General features: G+C 41.1%; 1 protein-coding gene across 2 annotated transcripts in view; it reads right to left on the reverse strand.

Moving 5' to 3' along the window:
• The window catches only part of Nsmce2 (NSE2 (MMS21) homolog, SMC5-SMC6 complex SUMO ligase), a 202,633-nt gene that overhangs the window by 155,991 nt on the left and 22,402 nt on the right, over positions 1 to 24,240 (reverse strand). For both annotated transcript variants that reach the window (XM_050145358.1, XM_050145359.1), the window contains exon 3: positions 6,649 to 6,755. In XM_050145358.1, the coding sequence (XP_050001315.1) occupies positions 6,649 to 6,755 (107 nt within the window). The remainder of the gene's footprint in view (positions 1 to 6,648; positions 6,756 to 24,240) is intronic.

Consider the following 24,240-nt stretch of genomic DNA (forward strand, 5'->3'; position numbering starts at 1 on the left):
ATAATGTGTCGTTTTCTTCCCCTGTCCCCCAATCCTGGTCCTTTTCTCTCACTTCACAGAGTATCACTAAGGGCCACCTCCTGGAGGGAATGCACGTCCCTCCGCCCACCTCCCAGTTCTCTAGACAAAACCCCTAGGTAAACTACTGGACCCAGCACTTAACTTCTTTTATAAAATTAAGAGGCTGCTGGGCAGTGGGGGCTCATGCCCTTAATCCCAGCACTCAGGAGGCAGAGACGGGTGGATCTCTGTGAGTGTGAGGCCAGCCTGACTACACAAAAAAAAAAAAAAACTTGTCTCAAAAAAATAAAAACAAACAAACAAATTAGAGGCAAATGGGGGTGAAGAAATGGCTCAGAGGTTAAGAGCACCTAACGCTCTTACAGAAGATCTGGGTTCAGTTTCCAGTGTTCACGTGGTAGGTGGAGCTCACAGCCATCCGCATCTCCAGTTCTAGAGGATTCAATATCCTCTTCTGACCTCCACAGGCACTGCACATTTACGAATGTGATTCACATACATATATTCAGGCAAAACACTCAAACACATATTTTAAATCTTATAAAAAAATTAGGAGGTTGTGATTATAGCAGCATTTTAAAAAGTAGATTCTGTGTAGTGTCAGTCTTTCCCCAGGTGCTTTCTCATTAGCTCAGTCAAGGAAATTTCTAAATATCCTTCCCTCTGGAGAATCACATTGCACTAAAGCACATTAGAGGCTTTGCAGTATTTAAGGAAATTCTTTTATCAAGCATTCCCCAAGCTTACTGACCACAAAATCCTGTTCTCCTATTATACTTATTCACATCCTAATTAATTCGTATTATGGAGCAAACTTTTGAAAATACTGCACTGGAGGCACAAGGACCACTAAGCATTGTATGGCTCTGATTAAGATCCAACACTTAATACCAAGCAGACACTAAGACGGATTTCTGTGACTATAAAAATGAATCTCACTGTAAGAATGCTCACCTCAAGCAACCATGTTACTTGATAACTAAGAGAACTATCTAGAGTCTTTCCTATAGAACATCTCACTAGTGAGCTGTATATCCAAGCCTAAATCCATGTATAAGACAAACAAGTACCAAACACAAATGCAACTTTAAAATAACTGTAGAGGGAGCTCTAAAGGACCAAAATAAAAATCAGTAAGCACAGAAATGGATCCCAAGGCCAAGTAACTGTCAACTAAATTCCCAAAATTGTAACGTCCACTTCAAGGCAACGGTCCTACAGAAAAAAGATCACAATGATCTAGCTCATCCATCAGCTTCTGGCCTGAGTTGCTGAGAGGCTGAATCCCATCTGGTTCTGGAGTATTCAGTGTGGGACACAGGAAGTAGACAAGAGGGTGGGCTCCTGGGCATTGGCCATTTGGGTCCAAAGCTTCTACCTGCTTCTCTCTTCTGTCATCTAACCTTGTGGTCCACTGCCTGGTTCCTCCCATGCTCAGGAATCTGCTGTCCTTAGGCTTTATAACCCTAGATACCTTCCCTTCCTCAGTGAATGGCTCAGGATGTCTAGAAGAATGGGGTGGATTTGGACACATGCTCAGTAGATAATCACACCCAGCAGCCACATCCTCTGGCCTAGAATTTCCTTCAAACACTGGGAAATAAGGTATTAGCTATCTAAGTGAGCAATTCTTTTCAAACTTGGTTTCACTAAAATGATAAGATCACCTACAGGGGCTGGGCATGGTAGTGAATACCAGTAATTCTAGCACCTGGGAGACGGAATCAGGTAAGTCTGTAAATTCAAGGCCAGTCTGGTGTACGTAGTGAGTTCCAGGCTAGCAATTCTACACAGTGAGTCCCTGTCTGAATGGGGGGTGGGTATTACCTATAGGGCTGCATGTAGTAGTAGATATTACAGTTAACTTTAAAGAAAAAGGGGGGCTTTAATCTCAGCACCAGAGAGGCAGAGACAGGCAAATCTCTTGAGTTCAAGGCCAGCCTGGTCTACAAAGTGAGTTCCATGACAGCCAAGGCTACACAGAGAAATCCTGTTCAAAAAAAAAAAAGCAACAAAAAAGAAAATGAACAAACAACCCCCCCCCCAAATTACCAGCGGATGAAGGGTGAAAGGTGAGAGGGCACAGGGAAGTGGCACATCAGAAACGGCCGAAATTCATTGCATAATGGCGGGAGTGAGGTAAACTAGACTTTGACCTAGCTTGTACTTTTATTACACCTGGTTTTCAACACTGTATATGAAGTACATTTCTATTCTTCTAACTCTCAACATATTAACTATAAAAGGCAGATAACATTTCAGGTTAGCATATCAAATAAAAACCACAGTACGCAGAATAGGGCAGAGCCAATGCAGCACCTAGCCGGTCCAGTTAGGAAGAAAAGCGTTTGCTCTCCTCGGGCTTTCAGTAAAAACATTCTAGGCATCGCCTCCCAAACAAAGCCAGCCATGGGACTGCGATCCGATTCAAATGCTGAAGTCTTACATAACTGTAAGATGGAAGGAGGGCAAAACAGAGTCTTGAGGAATATGAAGAAAACACACAGGCTATAGGTTTGTAAGCACTTAACTCAGCAAAGCAAACACTACAGGTGAAGTCTCATGCCTCTTCTAAGAGCTGGAGATTGCTCTAAAAGAATAGTCCAAAGAATCTCAAATTCCACTACCTTCCATAAGCTCTATGACAATATGAGATAAGATATTTTGTCACTGATGACTGATTATTTATGGGACTAAGACAAACCAGTTAAATCATTTGTCATCAAGCTTTAAGGTTCCCATTCATGTTCATCATCAGAATTAAGATCATTAAAAAGTTTGTGAGGGCCATCAAGATGGCTGAGGGTGAAGGTACTTGTGGTTAAACTTGAGTTCAATCCCTGGGCCCCACATGGTAGAAAGAGAGAGCCAGCTGTGAGCTGTACTCCGGCCTCACCCAGGCACAGTAGCCCAAGGTGTTTTTGTTGTCTCTTACTTGAAAGACAGATTGGGGGAAGGGGGCTGAACTGGCCTGGTACTCACCTTCCCCATCTACCTTCACTAATCTAAAGGCCAAATTGTAGGTGTAGGTGCAAACACTAATAACACAATGAGAAACACATGACTATCACTGGATTTAATCAATTAGTCAAATTTCAGAAGTAACCTCTACTTGAGAAATAGAATCATAGTAATTAAACTATTCTTAAATCTGACACTGGCATGATATGCATTGCCAGGCAGAGTACCTGGCAGGGGTCAGCTCAAATTCTGCTAGCAGCTCTATCACTGACGTCTGGCAGGTTATGCCACCGCTGTACTTCAGGTTCTGACCTTTGAGGGTAGGCATGGTCGTCTGCTTTTCTGAAATTTAGAATTTGAAATGACCAAGGCCCTTGAATCTTTGATGTGAAGACCATCAGAAGGAACTACAGAGATGGCTCAGCTCAGTGATGGTTAAGAGTACTTAATGTTCTTGCAGAGAACCCAGTTTCTGGTCCAACCAGGCAGTTTACAACCAGCGGTTACTCCAGGGGATATGATGCCCTCTTTTGGTTTACATGGGCACCTGCGTGCATGTGGTACACATAAACCGGCACAGGCATACACATATACACACAAATAAAAACTACATTCATCTTAAAAAATAAATACATAAACAAAGATGATCAGAAATGGGGGTAGGGTATGTAGCTTAATTAGTAGAGTGCTTGCCTTGCATGCACGAAGAAGTTCAGAGTTCGATTCTCACCATCCCATAAGTCTAGGCGCAGTGGTACACATCTGGAATCCCACAAGTTGCAAGTTCAAATGTCTGGGGCTATATGAGATTTTCTCAATTAAATAAATAAGTAAAAAAAATAAAGACCATTACAAATAAGGTGCTCTCGCTTTTGACAAATGCCACACTCAGAAGTTAGCTACCTTTCACTCTCCATATTAAGAGCCAATCCACTCTTCTCAGAAACATCCCTTCTTCAGGAAGGAGTCTTCTAGCCAACCATCAAAGATACTATGCCTCGAGTCATTAAACTGCCCACAGTGCTCTGTTTTCCATTTGTAGCACACACACACACACACACACACACACACACACACTGATAGTAATTAAATAACAGTTATTGCTCTTTTTTAAATGTTTGTCTTCTGCTCTAGACTTAAGACATAAAGATCAAGATCATGTGGTTCTCGCTCAGTGACTTCCGATGTCCTCCATCACCAAGTGCTTGGCAGACAGGTGTGCGGTACACACTTATTCATTAGACTTGTGGGGGGAAAGAGCCAGTGGAGTACCAACTCAGAAAGCTAGGGAGGACTGGCGGGGCCATTGAAATCTAATGTTAAGAACATCACCATCACTCTGTCTCCACACGAGATGGGAGATGGGTTTTTCCGGGGCAGTTAACTGTAATAAAGAAAGTTCCTATACCACTTCGGTATCATTATCAGTGTACCATTTCATACCTTTCACAACACGTTTATAACACGCGTGGTCTCATGACCAAAGCTCTCCATCCAAATAACTCATAGGCATAAAAGCCACTCATCCTGAAAGTTTTATAAATGTTTTAGAAATTGGCCATTTTTGTAGTACTCACAACATAATATTCCCTCTACAAACAAACTTGCTAAAACAAGGTCCTTTTTTTCCCTTTAGGTCCTTTCAAGCCTTTAGGTTTTAGGCCACTGAAATGAACACTGATTCCTAATTAAACCTCAGACTTACGGGATATAGCGATCCTATTTTCTCACAGGACAGAGGGAGGCAATCTGAGCGCTTCTGCTAACTGCTAACAGGACTTCCCAGGGAATTACTGGTAAATTAACCCAGACAGCTAAGATCCCACAGTAAACTTCCCAAGTTGCATGAGTTCCAAATTCTAAGGGGAAAGTAGACTAGAAAAGCTGTCTGTTGAAGTGATAAGCACTGTAATGAGTGAAGCAATGTCTTTTTAAAACTTTTCTGTGACTATGCAAAAGTCCATGAACAGAAAGATCATGAGCCACATTTGGAACAAGCTCCGAAGTGGAAGTATTATGGCTTCAAAAATCCTTGACAGAAGAAGGTTAGATGGGACCCAAAGTTCCCACCATCTATTGTATTTCTTACCAGCCTGACTTACAACTTCATTTTAGAGACCATGAACACTTAGTATGTTAACCTAATAAGCTTATCTTGCATCTCTTGAGTTTTAAAGTAGAACAAGATCATGAAAAGTATCCAAAACTGCAGTTAACTAAACAAAGTATTTATGTTTCAGGAAGCGTATGCTCCGCCTTCCCAAGGTGTTCTTTAGAAACCTGGGAGTGAAGCGATGCAGTATCTGATAGCTCCAGCGAGCGCTATGGAGGCCCAACTGTGTTGATACACAGTCTCTAATATGGTCCATAGAACAGCACTGTGAAAATGCTTTTGTGATGAAATGAAGACCATAAGGTTCCAGAAATAACTCTTGACCAAGGATGCTAACTAAGGAAGTGAAAGAACTATCTCCTCCAATCCCTAGATTGCTGTTATTTGTAAAGGGCTGGGCTGCCCTTGCCCCTCCCCAGCTGCTACTCAAACAAATAAATAAACAAGCAAGCAAGCCTTTAGCCAGCAGTAGTGGTGTTAGCCAGCATTTGGGAGGCAGAGGCAGGCAGATCTCTGTGAATTCGAGGCCAACCTGGTCCACAGAGTATGTTCCAGTACAGCCAGGGCTAGAGAAATCCTACCTCAAATAAACAAAACAAAACAAAACTTATTCAGAGGACTAAACCTAAGTTATAATAGCAAAAAACACTTGACTTTACAATTTGAATGAGTTATTACTATTCTCAATCACAGTTATATTATACCAAAGACTAGCCATACAAAAACAGGGGGAAAAAAAACCTGTATTTAATGCTCATTTCAGTGGCTTAAGTATTAGACAACACATAAAATTTTATCTTCATCTGAATAGTACTGGTCTTGTTAAACACTTGCTCTTTGGAATTTTCCCATAGCCATGAGAAGAAAAGGCAAATAAAGAAACCAGAAGTGCAAGCCACCTTATTACACAGGTATCCGAAATCACTTCAACGGGGAGGTTCCGTGGCTCAGAGACAAAGGACTTCTCAGAAGCATTACTGCAATCTTATTGCTCATTTCTTACTCAACACAGCACTGCCAAAGAGGATGTTGCTTCCTTCCCACCTTAACTGCTTTCTGTGCTGTTCCTGTGACAGCTGGAGTCAGCAGAGAGAAGTCTGGCCTCTGGAACAACCCAAATGCCAACTTTCTTTATTTTTAAACTTTCTCTAAATGTTATCTGATACTAAAAATCTTGCAAGCGATGCATATTAGTTAAAGCTAGAGAACAAGTAACCAAACCTGGTCTAAGTTATATGCTTAAGCAAATCTGACAATAGAAACAAGCTGTATACACTTTCAATGTTTTAGTGAAAATCTGCTCACATTTTAGAGGGCTTACACTAAAAGTTTTCAAACAAAAATGCAAGACAATGTAAAATGTATTTCACATGCTAATTAGCCTAGGTGCCTTGCTGGAAAATATTACAGATTCCTGCTCCTTGAGAGTCCTGATCAACAGCTGCTTCAGTAAGGACAAGGAGATATTAAGGGTAGAAAAGAATTTTGATTTTGTTTCCATTTCTAGAGCAGAGGGCTGTAAGCAAATATTCAGGGAAGTGGAAGAGACTTACGTGATTTATCGTAGACTGGAGAGCCTTAACATAATGGTTTAGCTCTCGATCCATTTTAGCAAATTCAACCATGGCCCTATCCATACTGTATTCACTGCTCACTTCAGCTGAAAGAGAAAAAGAAGTTGTGAATATTATTTTCCACTCCAAATGCCACATCTGGAAAAAGTCCAAATGACATAATCTCCAAAGGGCTAATTTGTAAAAGTACTGCATTTTTCTTCAAAATCTCTTCAACAATCAACTTTGCCTATTTGTATGTCCCTCCCTATCCAGAACTTTCCAAGGATTGGGAGTGATTTGGGTGAGGGGTTGTTTGCCTATCTCATGTAACAGCTTGCTTTTCTTTCCTCGCCTCTGTCCTCTTGTAGAACAAGACAAATTTCTGTGCCTTCCCCAGCCTGCTGCATCTGACACATACACAGATCGGCTATGTTGTTATTACAAAAGAGGATTAAAGATTAAGAAAACAAAATGAACCACAAAAATCCTCAATTCTGAGCTCTGGCCTCTCTGTTGCCCTTCTGCAGCACATCTGGAGAAAAGCTCCAAGCCACTCCAGCTGTGTTCTCCACAATTCTGTTCTCAGGATCACCGTCTTCATCCCTTCTCATGTTCCCACCTCTCAGGCTACACTGTTCTTCAACTGCAGTTCTCAGCTCCTCCAGACATCCTCTGGGCTCTGGAGCCTTAGCTAAGGCTATCTGCAGTCATACTTCCTTCCTTGGGTTTTGATGCTTACTATAACTTGGCTGGGAGTAGACTGGAGAAGGAAAAAGAAACCCACCATCCAGAGGATCTGGATTGCCGCTGGATTCTACACCATATATTTCAACCATCAAAATTGCCCCACCTAGGGGCTAGAGATGGCTCAGACATTTCAGAGTACACAGCTCTTTCTGTGATCTGAGTTCTGCTCCCAGCTCTCACAACTACCTGTAGCTCCAGCTTCCTCGGATACCTCTTTTGACTTCCTTGGATACCTGCACTCACATGCACAAAAGCTCTCCCCATTCCACACCTGCTGTGGGATAATGGTCTATACCCTGTCACTTATATTTTAAGTAAATGCTGATTGGTCAGTAGCCAGGCAGGAAGTAGAGGCAGGGTAATGAGAATTCTGGGAAGAAGAAAGAGCATTCTGCAGTTGTGACCCAGCCACAGAGGAAGCGAGATGTGTCTGCCTTGCTGGAAAAGGTACCAAGCCACGTGGCCAACACAGACAAGAATTATGGGCTAATATAAGTTATAAGAATTAGTCAATAAGAAGAGCCTGAGATACTGGGCCAATTGGTTTATAATTGATGTAGACCTCTGTGTGATTCTTTGGGACTGAATGACTGCAGGACCAGGCAGGACAGAAATTTCAGTCAACACACACCCAACCCCACACATACATAATTAAAGGTAAAATACATCTTTTAAAAACTGCCACACTTAGCCAGGTATGGTGGCACAGGTAGGTAACCCCAGCACTCAGGAATACGAGGTCAGCCTAGCGTACATTTGCCACATTTCAACATTCCCCACCCAACACATAAGCACGCACATGCACTTCATGCACACACGTACACACATACATATTTTCACAGAGCCTTTCCTAAGATTCTTTATCAGATTTAATCTGCACATCCTTCCTTCAAGACTTGAGCTCAAATTCCATCTGCTCCGAAATTATACCAACCTAGAAGAGACTATCTGCTTAATTTATTTTCACACAGCTACACTTCATACTTGGCACCATAAACAACTGTGCCTTTCTTACATTTCTCCATGGGTAAGAATGGTGCGTTAGTATTTTTGAGACCTAAAAAAGTTGTAGAATTAATCTTTCTTCTAAATTCTCCTAGGACCACTATTTCCTAAATCTGGAAATGTCCAACCTGATATTCTATAGAATTAAAATAGAGAATTTTCCCATCCTCACAGGAATTTCCAGTGCTATCTAGGACAACAAACACCAGCCAAGCTCAGCCACTCAAAAGTCCAGGATGCGCTAGTCTAAGAGTACTTGCAACCAACCACACAGATGGAAGCTGCTAAAACCGACTGTGAGGCAACAGAGAGAATACAGAGAACAGGTCAGAGGGAACCAGAATCCTACAAAGAACCTGGGGGCAGAGATGCTTCTAAGCAGCACTCAGGGTTAGAAATAATTTTTATTACCCATATATCTAATTGCACTCCCCTCACCAAACATGGTCTGGAGAGGCTCAGGATACTGAAATGTCTTCAATATGCCATCCTATGAACTTATTAGACTCAGCCCTTTCTATCAGTAATTGAATAAACCCACATGAAATATATGAACATTGACTTCCAAGCCAATATACACATTGAGAAGCCCCATGGGGAGAACTTAAGGCCTCTGGGAGAACCTGTCACCTGGCACATTGATTAAGAAACTGTTCCAAGAAGTAAGCACAATAACTAGCTGAAGTATGTCCCCCACCTCCACCCCAGCAAGCCAAGTCCAGAGGGCACAGATAATCCCTGCTCTGAATTATAAAATTCTAGCTGTCTGTAAGCAAGCCAGCATGAGGCTGTTGTATACCTCTACCGGGCCACACCGATCAGCATTGTTTCTAACACTATACAGATCCACTGGAGCCTGTACCACCTAACAGACCAAGTGGGACTCGGTAAGGGAAGAGTCACAGAACAACCACTTCCTTGAAGAGAGTTTCTGTTTCATTTTGTTTTTTCCTATTCAGGAAAACTCCAGGAAAACAAAGAATAGTATAATCACTGGAAGAGGGCTTCATTTTAGATTGGGATTTTCTGATGCTTACATAATTGGAGAAGTCTCTAACCGGATGAAGTTGGCCTGCTTATGGTTCTTCTAAAGTCAGACGAACCTATAATTATGCAATCTCGGCAGCCACGCTATTCATTAGACACGTCATCTGTTGCTCAATGTTAAAATGCATCAACAGCAGTAACTATTACTATTCTCTGCTTTGAAGCGCTGAAAAAGCATTGAAGCAGGAATGGGGGGCTTAGTGCTAGAATGAAACTCAACTTCAAACAAAATTCATGAGACTTTAATGAGAGGAAGATGATGACTGAGGCAGGAACAAAGTCTGAAGGCCAAACAGTGGCCATTGCTACCAGTTGTCCTGAATGTGAAAGACCACGGCAAAAAGAAGAGAGAGAGCTGAGAAGGGAGAGAGGAGACGAATTAAGTTGCTTTTATGGAGATGGACTCTCGAGTAGGAATGACTCCAGGTTGTGGCTAAAACTCCAGAAGTAAGCATGGCAATATGGCGTCCTGATGTGGCACAGCGTGGGAGCATGAGACATTTTCCCCATTCAGTACCAACACTGTCTAGGGTCGATTCACACCTATTTGCTCAGTATAATTTTCTAGGTCACGGGTTTAAAAGCAACAGCAGAGGGGAAGCAGTTCTTTATCATGGCATGGCTGAGTCCACCTGGTTAGGATCAATAGACCAACCCGATTGCTGTTGCCGACCACGACCAGATTAGTGAGGGCGGATGGAAGTGCCACAACTCTAGACCAACTACTCTACACAGGGCCTTCCCTAACCGCAGGTGGCTGTGCTGCAGAGGTTTGGGAAGTAGAGTTGAAAGTCATTCATGATCTCTCAGTCTTCACTAGAACTGCCTTCAGTGAAACAAACATCAAAGTCTAGGTTTGCCCTCCTTGTCTCTCCAAGCAAACCACACACAGGCGACCACCGCTCCTTGTGTGTCTTTTTGATGTGCCCTACTGAAAGCTCCCCACGATCTCAGCTATAAGGTCTTTTCCCAGACATCTCTCTACTGTCCAGAATAGGTCCAAATATTCCCTTATCGATCAATAAAGCCTCTTTACCTTTACAAGTAGGACATGTGTGCACACACACTAGGGAGGCACACCCTCAAAACAAATGTCGCCTACTTACTCTTTCCACCTGCCTATCTGATTCGGGTGAACAGCTCTGTCCATGGCCAAGCTATTTTCTGAAATTTTGTCCTAAACAAATAAAATAAAAACTGTGGGATCAGGTTAATTTTTCTATTCTACAAAGCTACAAATAAGCATGCCTGGACAGAAACAACCATACGTGTAGTTGTTCAAATTCAACACCATGTATTTTATTAGTGAATTACCACGCTAAGACAAAGCAGACATTTAGTGTTGCTAAGGGTTGCTGACTATGAGTCAACATGACTCACACACTCAGAAGAATCTGATAAACATTAAATGCCATAAAGGACATATACCATTTTGGCAAGAAAGAAGGAAGGAAGCAAGGGGTTACCTGACTTTGTTTTATATTTCTTAGAAAAAATAGCACATGTAGCTAGAAGATCTTATTTTCTGAAAATTGGGAATAAGTACTTCCAGATCTCTTCGGATAAGAACTTGATTCTTCAATATTTTATTGAAAAGGCGCTTACTCTTTTGTTGGAGAGATGCAAACAGATGACAATATAAACCATGCCCTGAACTTCTCACTGTCAAAATCAAAACCAAAACATTACTTCTCTGTAAAATCAGCTCCAATTATCTATCTCTAGTGACATATATCTCTGTGTGTGTCTCCTGGCAGACAGATATTAAGCAATCAACAATCATCAGGAGTTGAATTTAATGACTTACTCACTGCTTGAGCAATCTTTAATAGAAACTGGTTACTTCTCACTACACTGCACTTCAAAGTTGTAATTATTCCTCCACACAGATATTAGTGTGGTAAAATTAAAACTGAATCCCCACATTACAACTGTAACCCACTGGAGGTAAGAGTGGAGTATCAGGTGCATGACATAAGCTAGTCGGCAGTTTGTTTCTTCTGAAACTCCAGGAGAAATCTTGGAGAATCCTTCACCCTAACTGCCATCTGCCTGCCTACAGCTCTCCTATCATGTGACAAACACAAAAGTGGGAAGCTACCTACTACATAACAAAAAGGCAGCTCTGGAATCCAGATGTAAACCCATCTCAATTACTTTATTACAGGCTGTGTAGTCTTTGGAAGGACAGTTTCCACATCTCTATAATGGGTACCAGAACAGTATTGGGGACTGGAGAGATGGCTGAGTGACTAAGAGCACTTGTTATTCTTGAGAGAACCAGGAATCAATTCCCAGGACCTATATGGCAGCTCACAAGAACCTGTAACTCCAGATCCAGACGTGATGCCTTCTCTGGCCTCTGTCAGCACAGGTATGCATGTGGTGCACATTCATACATCCAAGCAGACACTCATACACTCATAAAACTAAAAAAGAAAAAATCTTTTAAAACAATAAAAAGATAAAGAATATCACCAAATTCATAAAGTTGTTATCAGGATTAAAGAAGACATATAGGTACAGTGCTCAGTGCAAAGCCTGGCTCTGAGTAAGCACTAACCAGACATATCTGTCACTAAAACCACTGCAGAGTAGATAGCTAATCTACAAATGTAACATGTCCAAATCCTAAAAGCATCCTGCCCTCAGAACTAAAAAGTAACAAGTTTGAACTAACTTGCAAAGCACCAAGAACTCACAGACTTCATGTTCAGTGAGAAGTGTTGCAGACATTTCTTCCCAAGCCCAGAAATTTCTTTACCTCGCAGATGCTCCCTGAGCACTACCTACACATCAGGCAGGAGGACTGCCTTAAAGGAAGAGAAACAGCAGCTACCACTGTCCCAGGAGACAGAAATGGGTTAGCAAAAGGCCATGGCTGTTCACCAGACCAGGGTAGAGGCTAAACAAATGGTTGCACTGCTCCTCATGGAGACTGATTCAGAAGTAAAACAGTCAGACGAAAACACTGGCGATGAACAAAGAAACCATGAGCTGGAAAAACTGAGTAGCCCTCAATGGGCACTCTGTACTAGCTCTGTGAACACACTACCTCCTGATTCAACATAAATTGGGTATTATTAAGCACACAATAGAGATAAGGAAACTAACTCCCAGAGAGGTGAAATCATCCAGCCAGGTCATGGAGTTAATAAATAGTGGAGTTATGACTTGACGTTAGCACTGGAGGCACAAGCCACAGTGTCTGAACTACCTACCACAGAAATAGACAAAGCCACGGGTAATGCATGTGCTGTGCCTTATCTAAAGGCTTCCTGCTGAATCGCCTTCATCTGAGAGGAAAAGAGACTAGTTCCCTGTGCTGCTCCTCACACTCCATCGCCCTTCGTTAGACAGACAAAGGAAACATTTGCTGGCACCCAATAAACTTCCATGTCACAAATCACAGAAATGAATGCTGCCAGCTACTACAGTACCATGGGCTCCTCTCATCTTACAACACACCCAGCGTCAGGTCTTTCACTCGACTGTAATCATGTGCCCGACCCTCAACCGTCCACTTCTCCCTACTAGACTGGAAGGAACAGTGAGGTCCAGGATGGAGGAAGGAGTCACAGCAGCACTGCCCATCAAGCACCACTTCTGTCCGGTGTGGGACATTTTATCTACAGAGTTGGACTTGGAGACCCAGGAAAGAAGCTTAGAGAACAGAGTTTGGCTCCTGCACAACTTTCAGGCTGTAAAGACAAAGAGGAATATCTTCTGATAAACCTCTAATGGTGACTAAGAAACTGAAAGATGATACCAGTAAATCATCCAAACACCATACCTCAAACATAGAAGACCCATGAAAAGTGAAGGCTATTTTCCTTTACTAATTATACTAGCCAATATTCTCAACATAAATCTCACTTAAGCTGGTAATGCAAAGTTATGAGGTTTCGCCACATATTTAAAAACAATGCTTTAAGACTGATAGAGCACTTGGTTGAGAACTGACATGACACACTAATGGTGTCTCCAGCCTGCAAGCTCTCTGCCTAATCAACATGCTATAAGGTCACTGACAGGGTAACCTTGTCACAGAGCTGTTTTATGTATGACATGGCACCTTCTGAAAATGACTACAGACATCAAAACAGCGATAGACAGAATGGAATTAAAGACTCAAAACGTGACACGTTAGGAGAAGTGACTTTCAGGCTCCCAAGTGAAATCACAGTGTTCTTTTGCTGCCTCGTCTTCCTGTACAGGAACAAATAAAAAGAGAACATGGCCTCTTTTAACTCCAGGATAACTTTAACTGCCCTAAAGTAACAACATAAAAGCAAACAAAAATAAGTTCCATGTGAAAAAGGACAGGCGACACTATGCGAGGAAGAGAATTTATTAGACTGACCTACAGACTGTGATCTAGCTAATCCAGCAATAGCTGCCTATGAACAGAAAGTTCAAGAATCCATGAGGGTGGTCGTCTCAGTCAGTCTTCAGTATACACTGGAATCCCAAAGAAGTAGATTCTAACACCAGCCAAGGAATGGTCGAGCTAGGGAGAGTGAGGGCAAGCAGGCAAACAAAAAAAAGCTTCCTTCTTCTCTGTCCTTAGATAGGCTTCCAGCAGAAGGCTCGGTCCAGATAAGATCTGGATTAAAGGTGTGCCTTCCTACCTCAAAGTACATCTTTCCATTTCAAATTAAGCGGAAATCCCTCACAGGCATGCCCTCTATTTTTGGATGTGTTACTTCCAGATGTAGTCAAGTTGACAACCAAGAATAGCCACTGAAACATAATTTCTGTGATTATTTTTAAAAAGTCAAATAAATTCAATTTTATACAAATAATAGCAAACCAATCAGTTAAAATTTAAATCACTGGCAGTTCCAGAAACCCAGCCTATGAGAATCTACTACAAACACCATAATGCCTGTGCTGTCCTCATGTTTGCACGTTCACATCATTCAAGTTCCCGAAAAGGTCCATCTCGGGCATCATACATCTCGGGCATCATATGGTACGTCTCGGGCATCGTAAGGTATGTTTTGGGAATCACAAGGTATGTCTGGCATCAAAGGGTAATTGTTTGGTTTCTTACACTTGTACTTACATTAGTTATCTTACAATGTATTGTTTTCCACGTAATTGCCCTAAATCAGCAATGATGTCCAAGATTGTTTGCCTTCCCATTTAAAAAAAAAAAAATTGCATAATGAACTACAGACACTTAAACCTACTAGAAACTTACCAAGGAACTTGCTGGTAAGTAAAGTAAACTGTAATAAAATGACCACCCACTACTGTATCTGGTTTGGGAAAACAGTTACAATCAAGTATAAAACAAGAAATAAAGAACTACTAACTATTCACTAAGCATGTGGTTCTGGACTCCACGGTACCAATTAGAACACTGCAGCAGTATTTATAAGATGGGAGGCTCCAGCAGATCACAGCCCACACACAAGCATCCAGCTATAACAACCAAACAGAAGCAGAGAAAATTCCAGACCTAAACCCTGACGTCACTGTGGCTGCTCCTCTCAGCATGCTCCACATCTCACTAGTCAAGAAGTTCCTTCTACCCTGCCCACCGCCATCAATGAGCATCCCCTCCCCGACAGGAGCTGCCTTGTTTCTCTGATGACTGTTTCTCCTACAGTCACTGTTATGCTTCCTGTGTAATTTACCCTGCCAATTTCTTTTCTTTCTAATCCTTTTTCCAATTCTCTTTCTTTGATGTTATATTCTTCTTTATCAAATATTTGCTATTATGCTTCTATTTCTGACCAAGATGGGTGAACAATTTATTCTCTGGTCTCCAGCAAACAAATAAAAAAAGTTTTAAAGGTTTATAAGATACTAACCATGTGCAAAGAGAAAGGGAGGAGAGTGGCTAGAAGCCTATGATGTAGGCTTCCAAGCTGTAGGCACACAAGATAAACCAAAATCTCAGCTGACTTTTCTACAGTGCTAAACAGTATATAAAATACATAGGATATGCAGGAACCCAGAATGAACATAGTCTTGAAAGAGTAAACGCTGGGGGTCCAATACTACCTGATTTGAAGATACATTACAAGGCTCCACCATCAGGATAATGAGGTGTTGGCATAAACACCACAGAGATTGAGAGAAGAGAGTCCAGAAGCAGATACACACAGACAACTGATCTAACAAAGGTGCGAGGGCAATTCACCAGAGGGAAATTTGTCTGCAAGTGGTGCTGGGACCACAGGGAAAGAGAAGCAGAAAGAGAGGGTAAAAAAGAAAAGACAGAAAAGAAAGAGGAGGAAAAGGTAAAGCAAAAAGTGAAGGGGAAAAGAGAGCAGCGACCGAGGATGAAAAGGAAAAAACAGAACAGACACATCCCTCATACCTTAGGCCACATACTAAGTGCAAAACCAAACTTTGAGGGGAAAAGATTACAGAAGAAAACCTTTGGAAATGAGTTTGGCAAAAGACTTAGATATGTTACCCAAAGCACAGTCCATAAGAGAACAAATTGATAAGCTACATGTCGTCAAAATAAAACACTTCTGCTCTTTAAAATAGTCTGTTTAAAACACAGACTGGAAGAAAATATAAATTATATCTGATGAAAAATATATACTCAGAATATACGAAGTCTTTAAGTGCTATAAATAAAAAAAGTTCAACAACAAATAAAGACAAATACAATAGCAACTTCACCAGAGACGAGTGTCAAAGAAACACATGAAAGGTTCCAAATTTTATTAAAAATTAGGGTGTTACAAGCTAAAAATGGCAAAAAACAGCAGCAAGGTACCACTGAATAGGCTAAGCCTATGAAGTCTGCCTGGACCTGGCTTTCCAAAGGAAGCAGGACCTAAAACTCCACTCTGCTCCGCACAGCAATTTTTCATTCCTAGGCAAATATCTTATGAAAAAGCACATTTAATATAAGTTATGTGATCACAATGACTCATGAGGACTTTAGAATACAAATGTTTTGCTGAACTTTGTGCTGGGTTTTGAATCAGGGCCTCCTTATGTAGTATAAGCTGTCCTCACACTCAGTATCCTCCAGCCGTGGCCTCCCATGTGGTGGGATTACAGGTGTACATGCCTGGCACTCACCCATTTCAATGTTTATGTAAAATGTAGAAACATTTTTTAAACAAATCATTAATAAAACAAATATTACCCCCTTCCAAAATTAATAAAGGAAGGAAGGGAGGGAGGGAGGGAGGAAGAAAGAAGGAAGAAGGAAGAAAGACAGACATACAAACAAAACCCAGCAGTAGAGTCTCCTGTCAGTTTGCTGGTGTGTGACTGCTTTCTATTACGTGTTTCCTGTAGTTCAGTGGTTCTGAGTACAGACAGCCCAGGAGCATCCACTTTGCCCATGAACTTGCTAGAAAAACCAATCACAGAGGCCTAAACCAGAAGACTTACTCGGCAATCCTGGGGCACAGCTCAACACTAACCAGTGACAAAAAGTAACCCGTATCTTTACAAGTCCTGCAGGTGATCTACCCTAATGCACGGGAAAATGTGAAGCCAGTGTTCTGCCGTGCCATTTAAAGTCACAGTCATGCCGGGCAGCGATGGCGCACGCCTTTGATCCCAGAACTCAGGAGGCAGAGGCAGGTGGATCTCTGTGAATTAAGGCCAGAGTGGTCTACAAAGCAAGTTCCAGGGCAGCAAGGACTGTTACACAGAGGAAATCCTGTCTCAAAAAACCTAAGTAGATAAATAAATAAAGTCAGAGTCTTAGACTGCCTCTTGTCTTAGATTCTTTTCTTAATTCACAGAATTTTTAAACCAAAAAAAGGATCAAATCATTGTTTTTAACAAATCTAGAACTCAACCAGCTGTTCTCTATTTTTATGTTCCTAAATTATTTTAAGCCTTTATCAAACTAGAAAACTAAAACTGAGTGTGAAGTTCCATAAATAATGCTTTCTACAAAAGTGTTTGTTTTAAAGTAAGCTCTGCTCCTAAATATCCTAGCCGCTATTCACGCACATTTATTTTTGCAACTGCATCCAGCACTCCTTCTACAGTCTCTAGATTTGCTTCCAGTTTTAGCTACAAATTGTCACTTTCTAGTGAACATCTGTGAGGCTTTTCAACAGGCTCACCCAAAAGGATACATTTTAAAAATCTAGTTATTTTCTGCAGCTTTTTGCACAGATAGGATAAAAACAATGAAAGTGAAGAAACATAGGAGGATAAAGCAGGACATCTGGGCCCAAAACTGACTTAATCTGAGACCTTGGGTTAAAACTTAATCTTTCCAGGACTCAGTATCATGATGTAAAAAGGGAGCTGAAATAAGTGAACTAGAAAAAGCCCATTAAAAGCTTAAGGCCTGATAAATATGCAAGTTTATTCTAATTCTATGAATATTACACTTTACATTGATGTGCTATTGCTAAGTTACTATGTTTAATGTTTTTAAAATTATTTTAAGATACATGCATCTTCACGGTACTTCCTAGAGTGTAGAACACTGAAGAAAATGAATGCAAATATAGCACCAAAATGGCATTAAAAATTTTAATCTTCTTATTCTTTCTTGGATTAGTTAATTTATCTGTGAAACTATGGGAATACGGTCATGTGTCCTTCCCCAGAAGCTTTGCTTTTGTACTCTTGCTAACAACCTATACTTTGGATGAAGACTGTCTGGGTTTAAATTCTGGGTCCATTACCAAAGACATTTCTGCAATCTCAAGTTGTGATCTAAACTTTCTTTTCTTTTCAGAAGTTTCCTCTAAGTTAAATAATTAAAGAAAAACATTTAGCATAGAACCTAACTAACACAGAATAAAGAGTAAGCATTAGATAGCTTACTAATATTACCTATATACAGTATTGATCTTTTAACCAGAAGGGATCTGCAATTCAATTTAGTAAACTAATTTAGGCAGGCTACACACCCAAAGTCAGGGGCTCAGCATCTCCGGCTGGTTTGTTTGTTCACTGCTTTTGTTTTTCCAGACAGGGTTTCTCTGTGTAGCCTGGGATCTCCTGAGCCTTACTCTGTAGACCAGGCTGGCCATGAAGAACTTTGGTTCATGTATGACTCTGAGTTCTCTAGAAGAACAGCACTTAAGAGAATGAATATAGATATGGAATTTATTACAATGGCTTGTAGGCTATCTGGATGTCTCCGATGGTCTTCAGTATACATGGAAATTCCAAAGAAGTAGGCTCTGATGCCAGTGAAGGGATGGACTTGCTAGAGCAAGCATCCTTCATCTATGTTCTTTATATAGGCTGCCAGCAGAAAGTGTGGCCAAGATTTAAGGTGGATCTTCCCATTTCAAAAGATCTGGATTAAAAGTGAACCTTCCCACCTCAAAGATCTGGATGAGAAGTGTGTCTCTCCACTTCAAGTGATTCAATTAAGGAAAAATCCCTCACAGGTGTACCCAGCCATTGGAGTTTTAGTTAATTCCAGATGTAGTCAAGTTGACAACCAAGAATAACCATCCCAGTGCATATAAAGCATGAAGGAAACAGGATGGCATCAAGGATGAGAGGCTCCTTGGAGAGACTAGACTATGGCAAAAGCTTTTAACCATCTTAACCATTTTACAGCACCTGCTTAATGTGGGAGAGGCCCTGGTTTGATCAACAGAACTACAAAAATAAAAAGAAAATAAACAAACAAAAATTATCAAAACATATGACAAACCTGCCTGAAAGGAGTAGGAAGAAAGGAACTGACCTGTCTAACTATGGGCAATGGTGTTTTGGAACTCTAAGAATAAAGGCAAAAAGAACCATATGTAACCTTGTGAACTAGTTCGTTACCTGTTACCGAAGAACGCTAATGACTCTGAAAATGATTTAATTTGTAGTGGAGCTAAACAAATAAATGGATGGCGGATGGTGGGAGCCGTGCTTCTTAATGTTGGGAGAGTGATGAGATAGGCCATCAAGGGAGAAAAACACCTGGAATTTAACCATGGAATACTACAGTTGAAGACATCAGCTGCAGATGGATGCACACAGGATGTCAGGTGGATGCAGACACAGGCATCAGCTACGAGCATGAGCACTCACCAACTCTGCTGAAAGCTACCCGGGGACCAGATCTTAGTTTCTAAATACCAATTTCCAGTAAGAAGAACCGAGAATCCTTGGAGATGCCACTGATAATATGACCAGGGTCGAGGGAAGACAATTCCCCCCTTTCTATTAAACATAGATTCTTATCTCATACAACAGAATCTGGACGTAGTTTATCCTCTCTCTACTCCTCCAACTTCCTCCCTACCTCCTCTCCCATAAAGATCCACTTTCTTTCTGTAGCCAATTAGAAAAAAAAAAAAAACAGGCTTCTAAGAGATAACAAAACAAAATACAGTAAGATTAAACCTTATAGTGAGATTATTACATGAAGTTCTTTCGCTATTATGATTAAAACATTATAGTGAAGTTGGACAAGGCAACAGAAAAATAAAGAGTTCCAAGAGAAGGCACAGGAATCAAAGACCTACTCATTCATACATTCAGGAGTCCCATAAAAGTAGTAAACTAAACCCTACATACAGTATGTAAAGCAGAGGACCATGCGGGTCCTGGGTTGCTGCTTCAGTCTCTGTGAGTTCATATGAGCCATGCTCAGTTGTTTTAGAGGGACCTGTTCTCCTGTCTCCTCCTCTGTGGAGTTCCCTGAGCTCTGGGGGGAGGGATTTGATGGGGACATCTTGTTTAGAACTGTGTGTTCCCAACATAAGCAAATGCAACACATCTTTGCAAAGTTAAACAAATATTCTGCCACAGTGCCCCCTCTCTGCTTCTCTCTCTGCCTCTCTCTTCTCGTCTCGTCTCGGTCTCCTCTCCCACCCCACCAGCCTCCAGAGAGGACAAAACCTGCTGTGCCTTGATTTCAAGCTTTAGATTTCAAACCCGTGAGAACAAGCTTGTGAAGCTTCATGATGGCATCCCCTGAGAACCAAGATAGTGACAGGCACCAAAACAGAAACCATTGGCTTTTCAAAGAAAATTAAAGTCATGTATGTCCATAAACATGTATGTGCAGTTACACATCTGTGTAAGTTGGAACCATTACTGTGTTTTGTAAAACTTCTACCGTATGGTGGAAAATGGTGGCTAAAGAGACAATCAATAAATATTTTATCTATGAAAGAAAAAAAAAGAACTGCATGCTCCAAGGGGGGGGAACAATTTTTAAGGAATTCCAACTCTAGACACTCACCCTTTCAAGAGGTGGGACTTAACTTCTTCCTTTGTATGCACAGAGCTGGTGACTTGCTTCCAGAAGGCAGTATGGAGACAACTGCGAGTAAAAATGCTACAGTAGAGACGCCTGGCACACACTGCCAGGGCCAAGTGATTATGTGTTTGGCTTCCTTCTTCCAAAAACATACAACCCCAATCAGCTCATAAGAAAAAACATCAAAGTCCAACTGAGGGACATTCTATGTAAGGTTTCTTAAATCTGTCAAACATTAAAAAACAAAAACAACAAAAAATTAAACAAGCAAACAAATCAAAAACCAAAAAAAAAAAAAAAAAAAAGGCCACACAATGCAAAAAGTGAATAAATGCAATGTGGAAGCCCAGGCTGGATCATGGACAATGCCTTGAAAAGGACACTAGTAAAATGTTAATAAAACAGGAGTTTGTTTTGTGTAGTTCTGAACAATGTACTAGGCATTACGGTCTGAACAAGGAAGGGCACTGGTGAGGACATTTGGGAACTCTCATATTCATTTCAAGTTTTTGTAAGTCTAACATTATTTCAAAATAAAAAGGCTATTTTTAAAAAGGAGAGTGCAAAGTAGAACAAAAGAAACTGCAAAATAATAATTGTTATAAAACGGCTCGAGAGAGACCTTGGCAGGTCCCATGACAGGTGAGGGACAGACAAATATTCCATACAGAGTTTGAGTGTGGAGTTTATTTGCGATAAAGAGAATGGGAAGGGAAGAAAAAACGGGGGAGACAGAGAGGGAGACAATTTACAACAACAATAATAATAATAATTCTTAATTGTTATTTAGTGTAGAGAATTTTATTTGCATGTAAATAAGACACTGGCTAGAAAATATTCCAGCAACTTTCCTTAATATTCAAAATACCAATGAAACACATAGGCACATCGCCAAAGCCTCTGCCAACACCACCTTTAAAAGAAAGGGCTAAGGATCAGAGCAGTACGTGTCTGTACCCACAGCTCCCTTGGTAGCTGAGAAGAAGGATCACTTGAGCCCACAAAGCTTTGGAAGCTAACCTGGGCAACATGGCAAGACCATAGTTCAAAGTAAATCCTGCACAACATAAGGAGTAACTGTCTCAAACCAAGGATAACCACAAAAAGAAGGCAGTCCCCTATAAGTCTTCCATGCAGAAAAAGGCAAGCTCAAAGAAATGAAGCAATTCCTCAAGCTAGTAGATAGAAAATTTGTATTTTAATTCATGACTCTGTATTTTGTAAAAACCACTTCTGAGCCTAAGACTCCAAGACACAAAGGGTTGAAACAATTATACCAAAAACAAAATAACTAGCCAATGAAATGTGAGCACTATGTCCCAGCGCAGTAAAGAGCATTTTAGATGCATTCCTTATTACTTAAAGCATCGCTAAGGAAGGCAGGAGGTACGGAGATGTCTACGAGCACATGATTAAGTACTGGGAAGACATTCACTGCGATTTTACAACATATCACTATTTTATAAATGGAAAAGACAAAAGTTAAAAATCACAATGCTACTAAAACTGGCAGTGCTGCGTTTGAAACAAGTGCATGATTCTGTGGTTCTGAAAAGCCCAACATTATTTCACCCAGGCAACCAAAGGACTATGTTCCCTCTGGGGTGGGGGGTACCCTCTTCATCTCATCTTGGCTCTCCTGCATCTTGGACAAAGTTCATCCCCAAAGAAAAGTGCTGAAGCTTTCACCGCTCCTGGTGGCAACAGCCTGGAACCAAGCTGAAGTTAATCTTCAATCTGAACCACTTGCAGCTCCTGAATCTGCCAGGTACTGGGGACCAAGTCTCCATGGTTCTCAGTCATTTCTGCACATCATGGGGGCAAAGGTACCAAGTGCTCTTCTGTTCCAAATTATCTTGTCAAGGATACTTATGTAAGCACAAAAATCTCCAAGGACTGAGATGGTCTCTGCCTCCAAAATCACACAGCTAATGTCTTTGGGGGTCTAACATGTTTACTGCCCTCCCCAAAACCCTGGGTCCGCTGAGCCTGAGGTCCCTCAGCTGTGACATCAACCCTCCTGGGCCCTCCCATATCATCCCATAGAGCATGAAGCATGGAGACAGAAAGGTGAACCCTCACACGACTTGATGTATGCCAATACTTTGTCTCTGACCCAGAGAGCTTGCACCTCTCTAGCATCCAAGAAAATCCCAGGCAAACTTATCAGCTTGTATATAGGGGAAAGTTCTCATCAAGTTTTTCTTTTCTCTTTAATTTTTTAATTTTATTTTATTTTTCAACATAGGATTGATAGAGTCTCTCTGAGTAGCCCTGGCTGTCCTGGAAGTTATTCTGTAGACCAAACTGGCCTTGAAATGGAAGATCTGTCTGCTTCTGCCTCCCAAGTGCTGGGATTAAAGTGCATACCACCACCACCTGATTCATCAAGTTTTTCTAGTCTGTGTTTTCCTCAGAATTATTTTCTCCCACTCAACATGGAATAGTTACTCATCTTTAATGCTACAGCAGCCCGTGTGAAATCTGTCCTGAAGGCCCTCATCTACAATTTCCCACCAACACTGTTTCTAGGAAAAGGTTTGTATCCCAGCACCTTGACGGACCTATTCCACCTGCTTATCTGCATATTACACCACTCATCAATAGAGCCCCCGCTCAAACTCATACTCAGCCAGCACCCATGAATGGGACTGCTTGAAACTTGCTGCTGGGCTCTATCAAGAGAAGTTGCAACAGCACCAACAGAAACACCAGACAGCTGTGTCAAGATCACAACCTTGTATACTTCAGTAAACACTATCAAGAAGTAAAAGGACAGCACATAATGGAAAAAAAATCTGCAAGTCATATGTCAGACCCAAAGCTTTTATCAGACTATCTAAAGAACTTAAAAACTGTATTAAAAATGTGCAGAGGATATGAACAGGCACTTCTCTAGTGATTTCTCTAATGGCCCAAAGCATATGACTTTATTAATCATAGAAATGCCAATCAAAGCCACACTGAGAAACTAAGATGAAAATAGATGCCAGGCAACATAATTAATAGCGTACTAGTTACTTTTTTGTTGCTGTGACCATAAGCAATTTATGAAAGAAATGGTTTATTTTATATGGTTCCAGAATCCATCATGGCTGGGAGGCATGGCAACAGGCAGCCTCCCAAGCATGGTGGCAGGAAGCTGAGAGCTCACATCTTCAAATGCAAGAGCAAAGTAGAGAAAGCAAATTCGGAGCAGGGAAGGCTGTAAAATCTGTGGGTTGTCTCCTAGTGACAAACTTCCTTCAGCGAGGCTGCACCTCCTAAACCTCTCCAAAGGGCACCACCTACTGGGGACCAAATACATCAAATACCTGAGCCCAGGGAGGACTTTTCTCATCCAGACCACCACAGGCACCCAAACAATAATTCAGTAATATTAACAACAGTTGGGAGAACTATAAAATGTCGTATAAATACACGGTAGAGTATTATTCAATTATACAAACAGATGAAACACTGATTAAATGCTGATAGATGTAACAACATAGATGAACCTTGCAACACGAGCCAAGCAAAACACTCCAACCAAAAAAAAAAAACACATTTTATAAAAAAATGAAATCATTTCTATATGAAATTTCCACAACAGATAAATCTACAGCCGTAGAGCCATA

This window comes from Alexandromys fortis, unplaced genomic scaffold (assembly GCF_014885135.2).
Source record: "Alexandromys fortis isolate MF-2015 unplaced genomic scaffold, M_Fortis_MF-2015_v1.1 scaffold_2_1_26212458, whole genome shotgun sequence".
Lineage (NCBI taxonomy): Eukaryota > Metazoa > Chordata > Mammalia > Rodentia > Cricetidae > Alexandromys > Alexandromys fortis.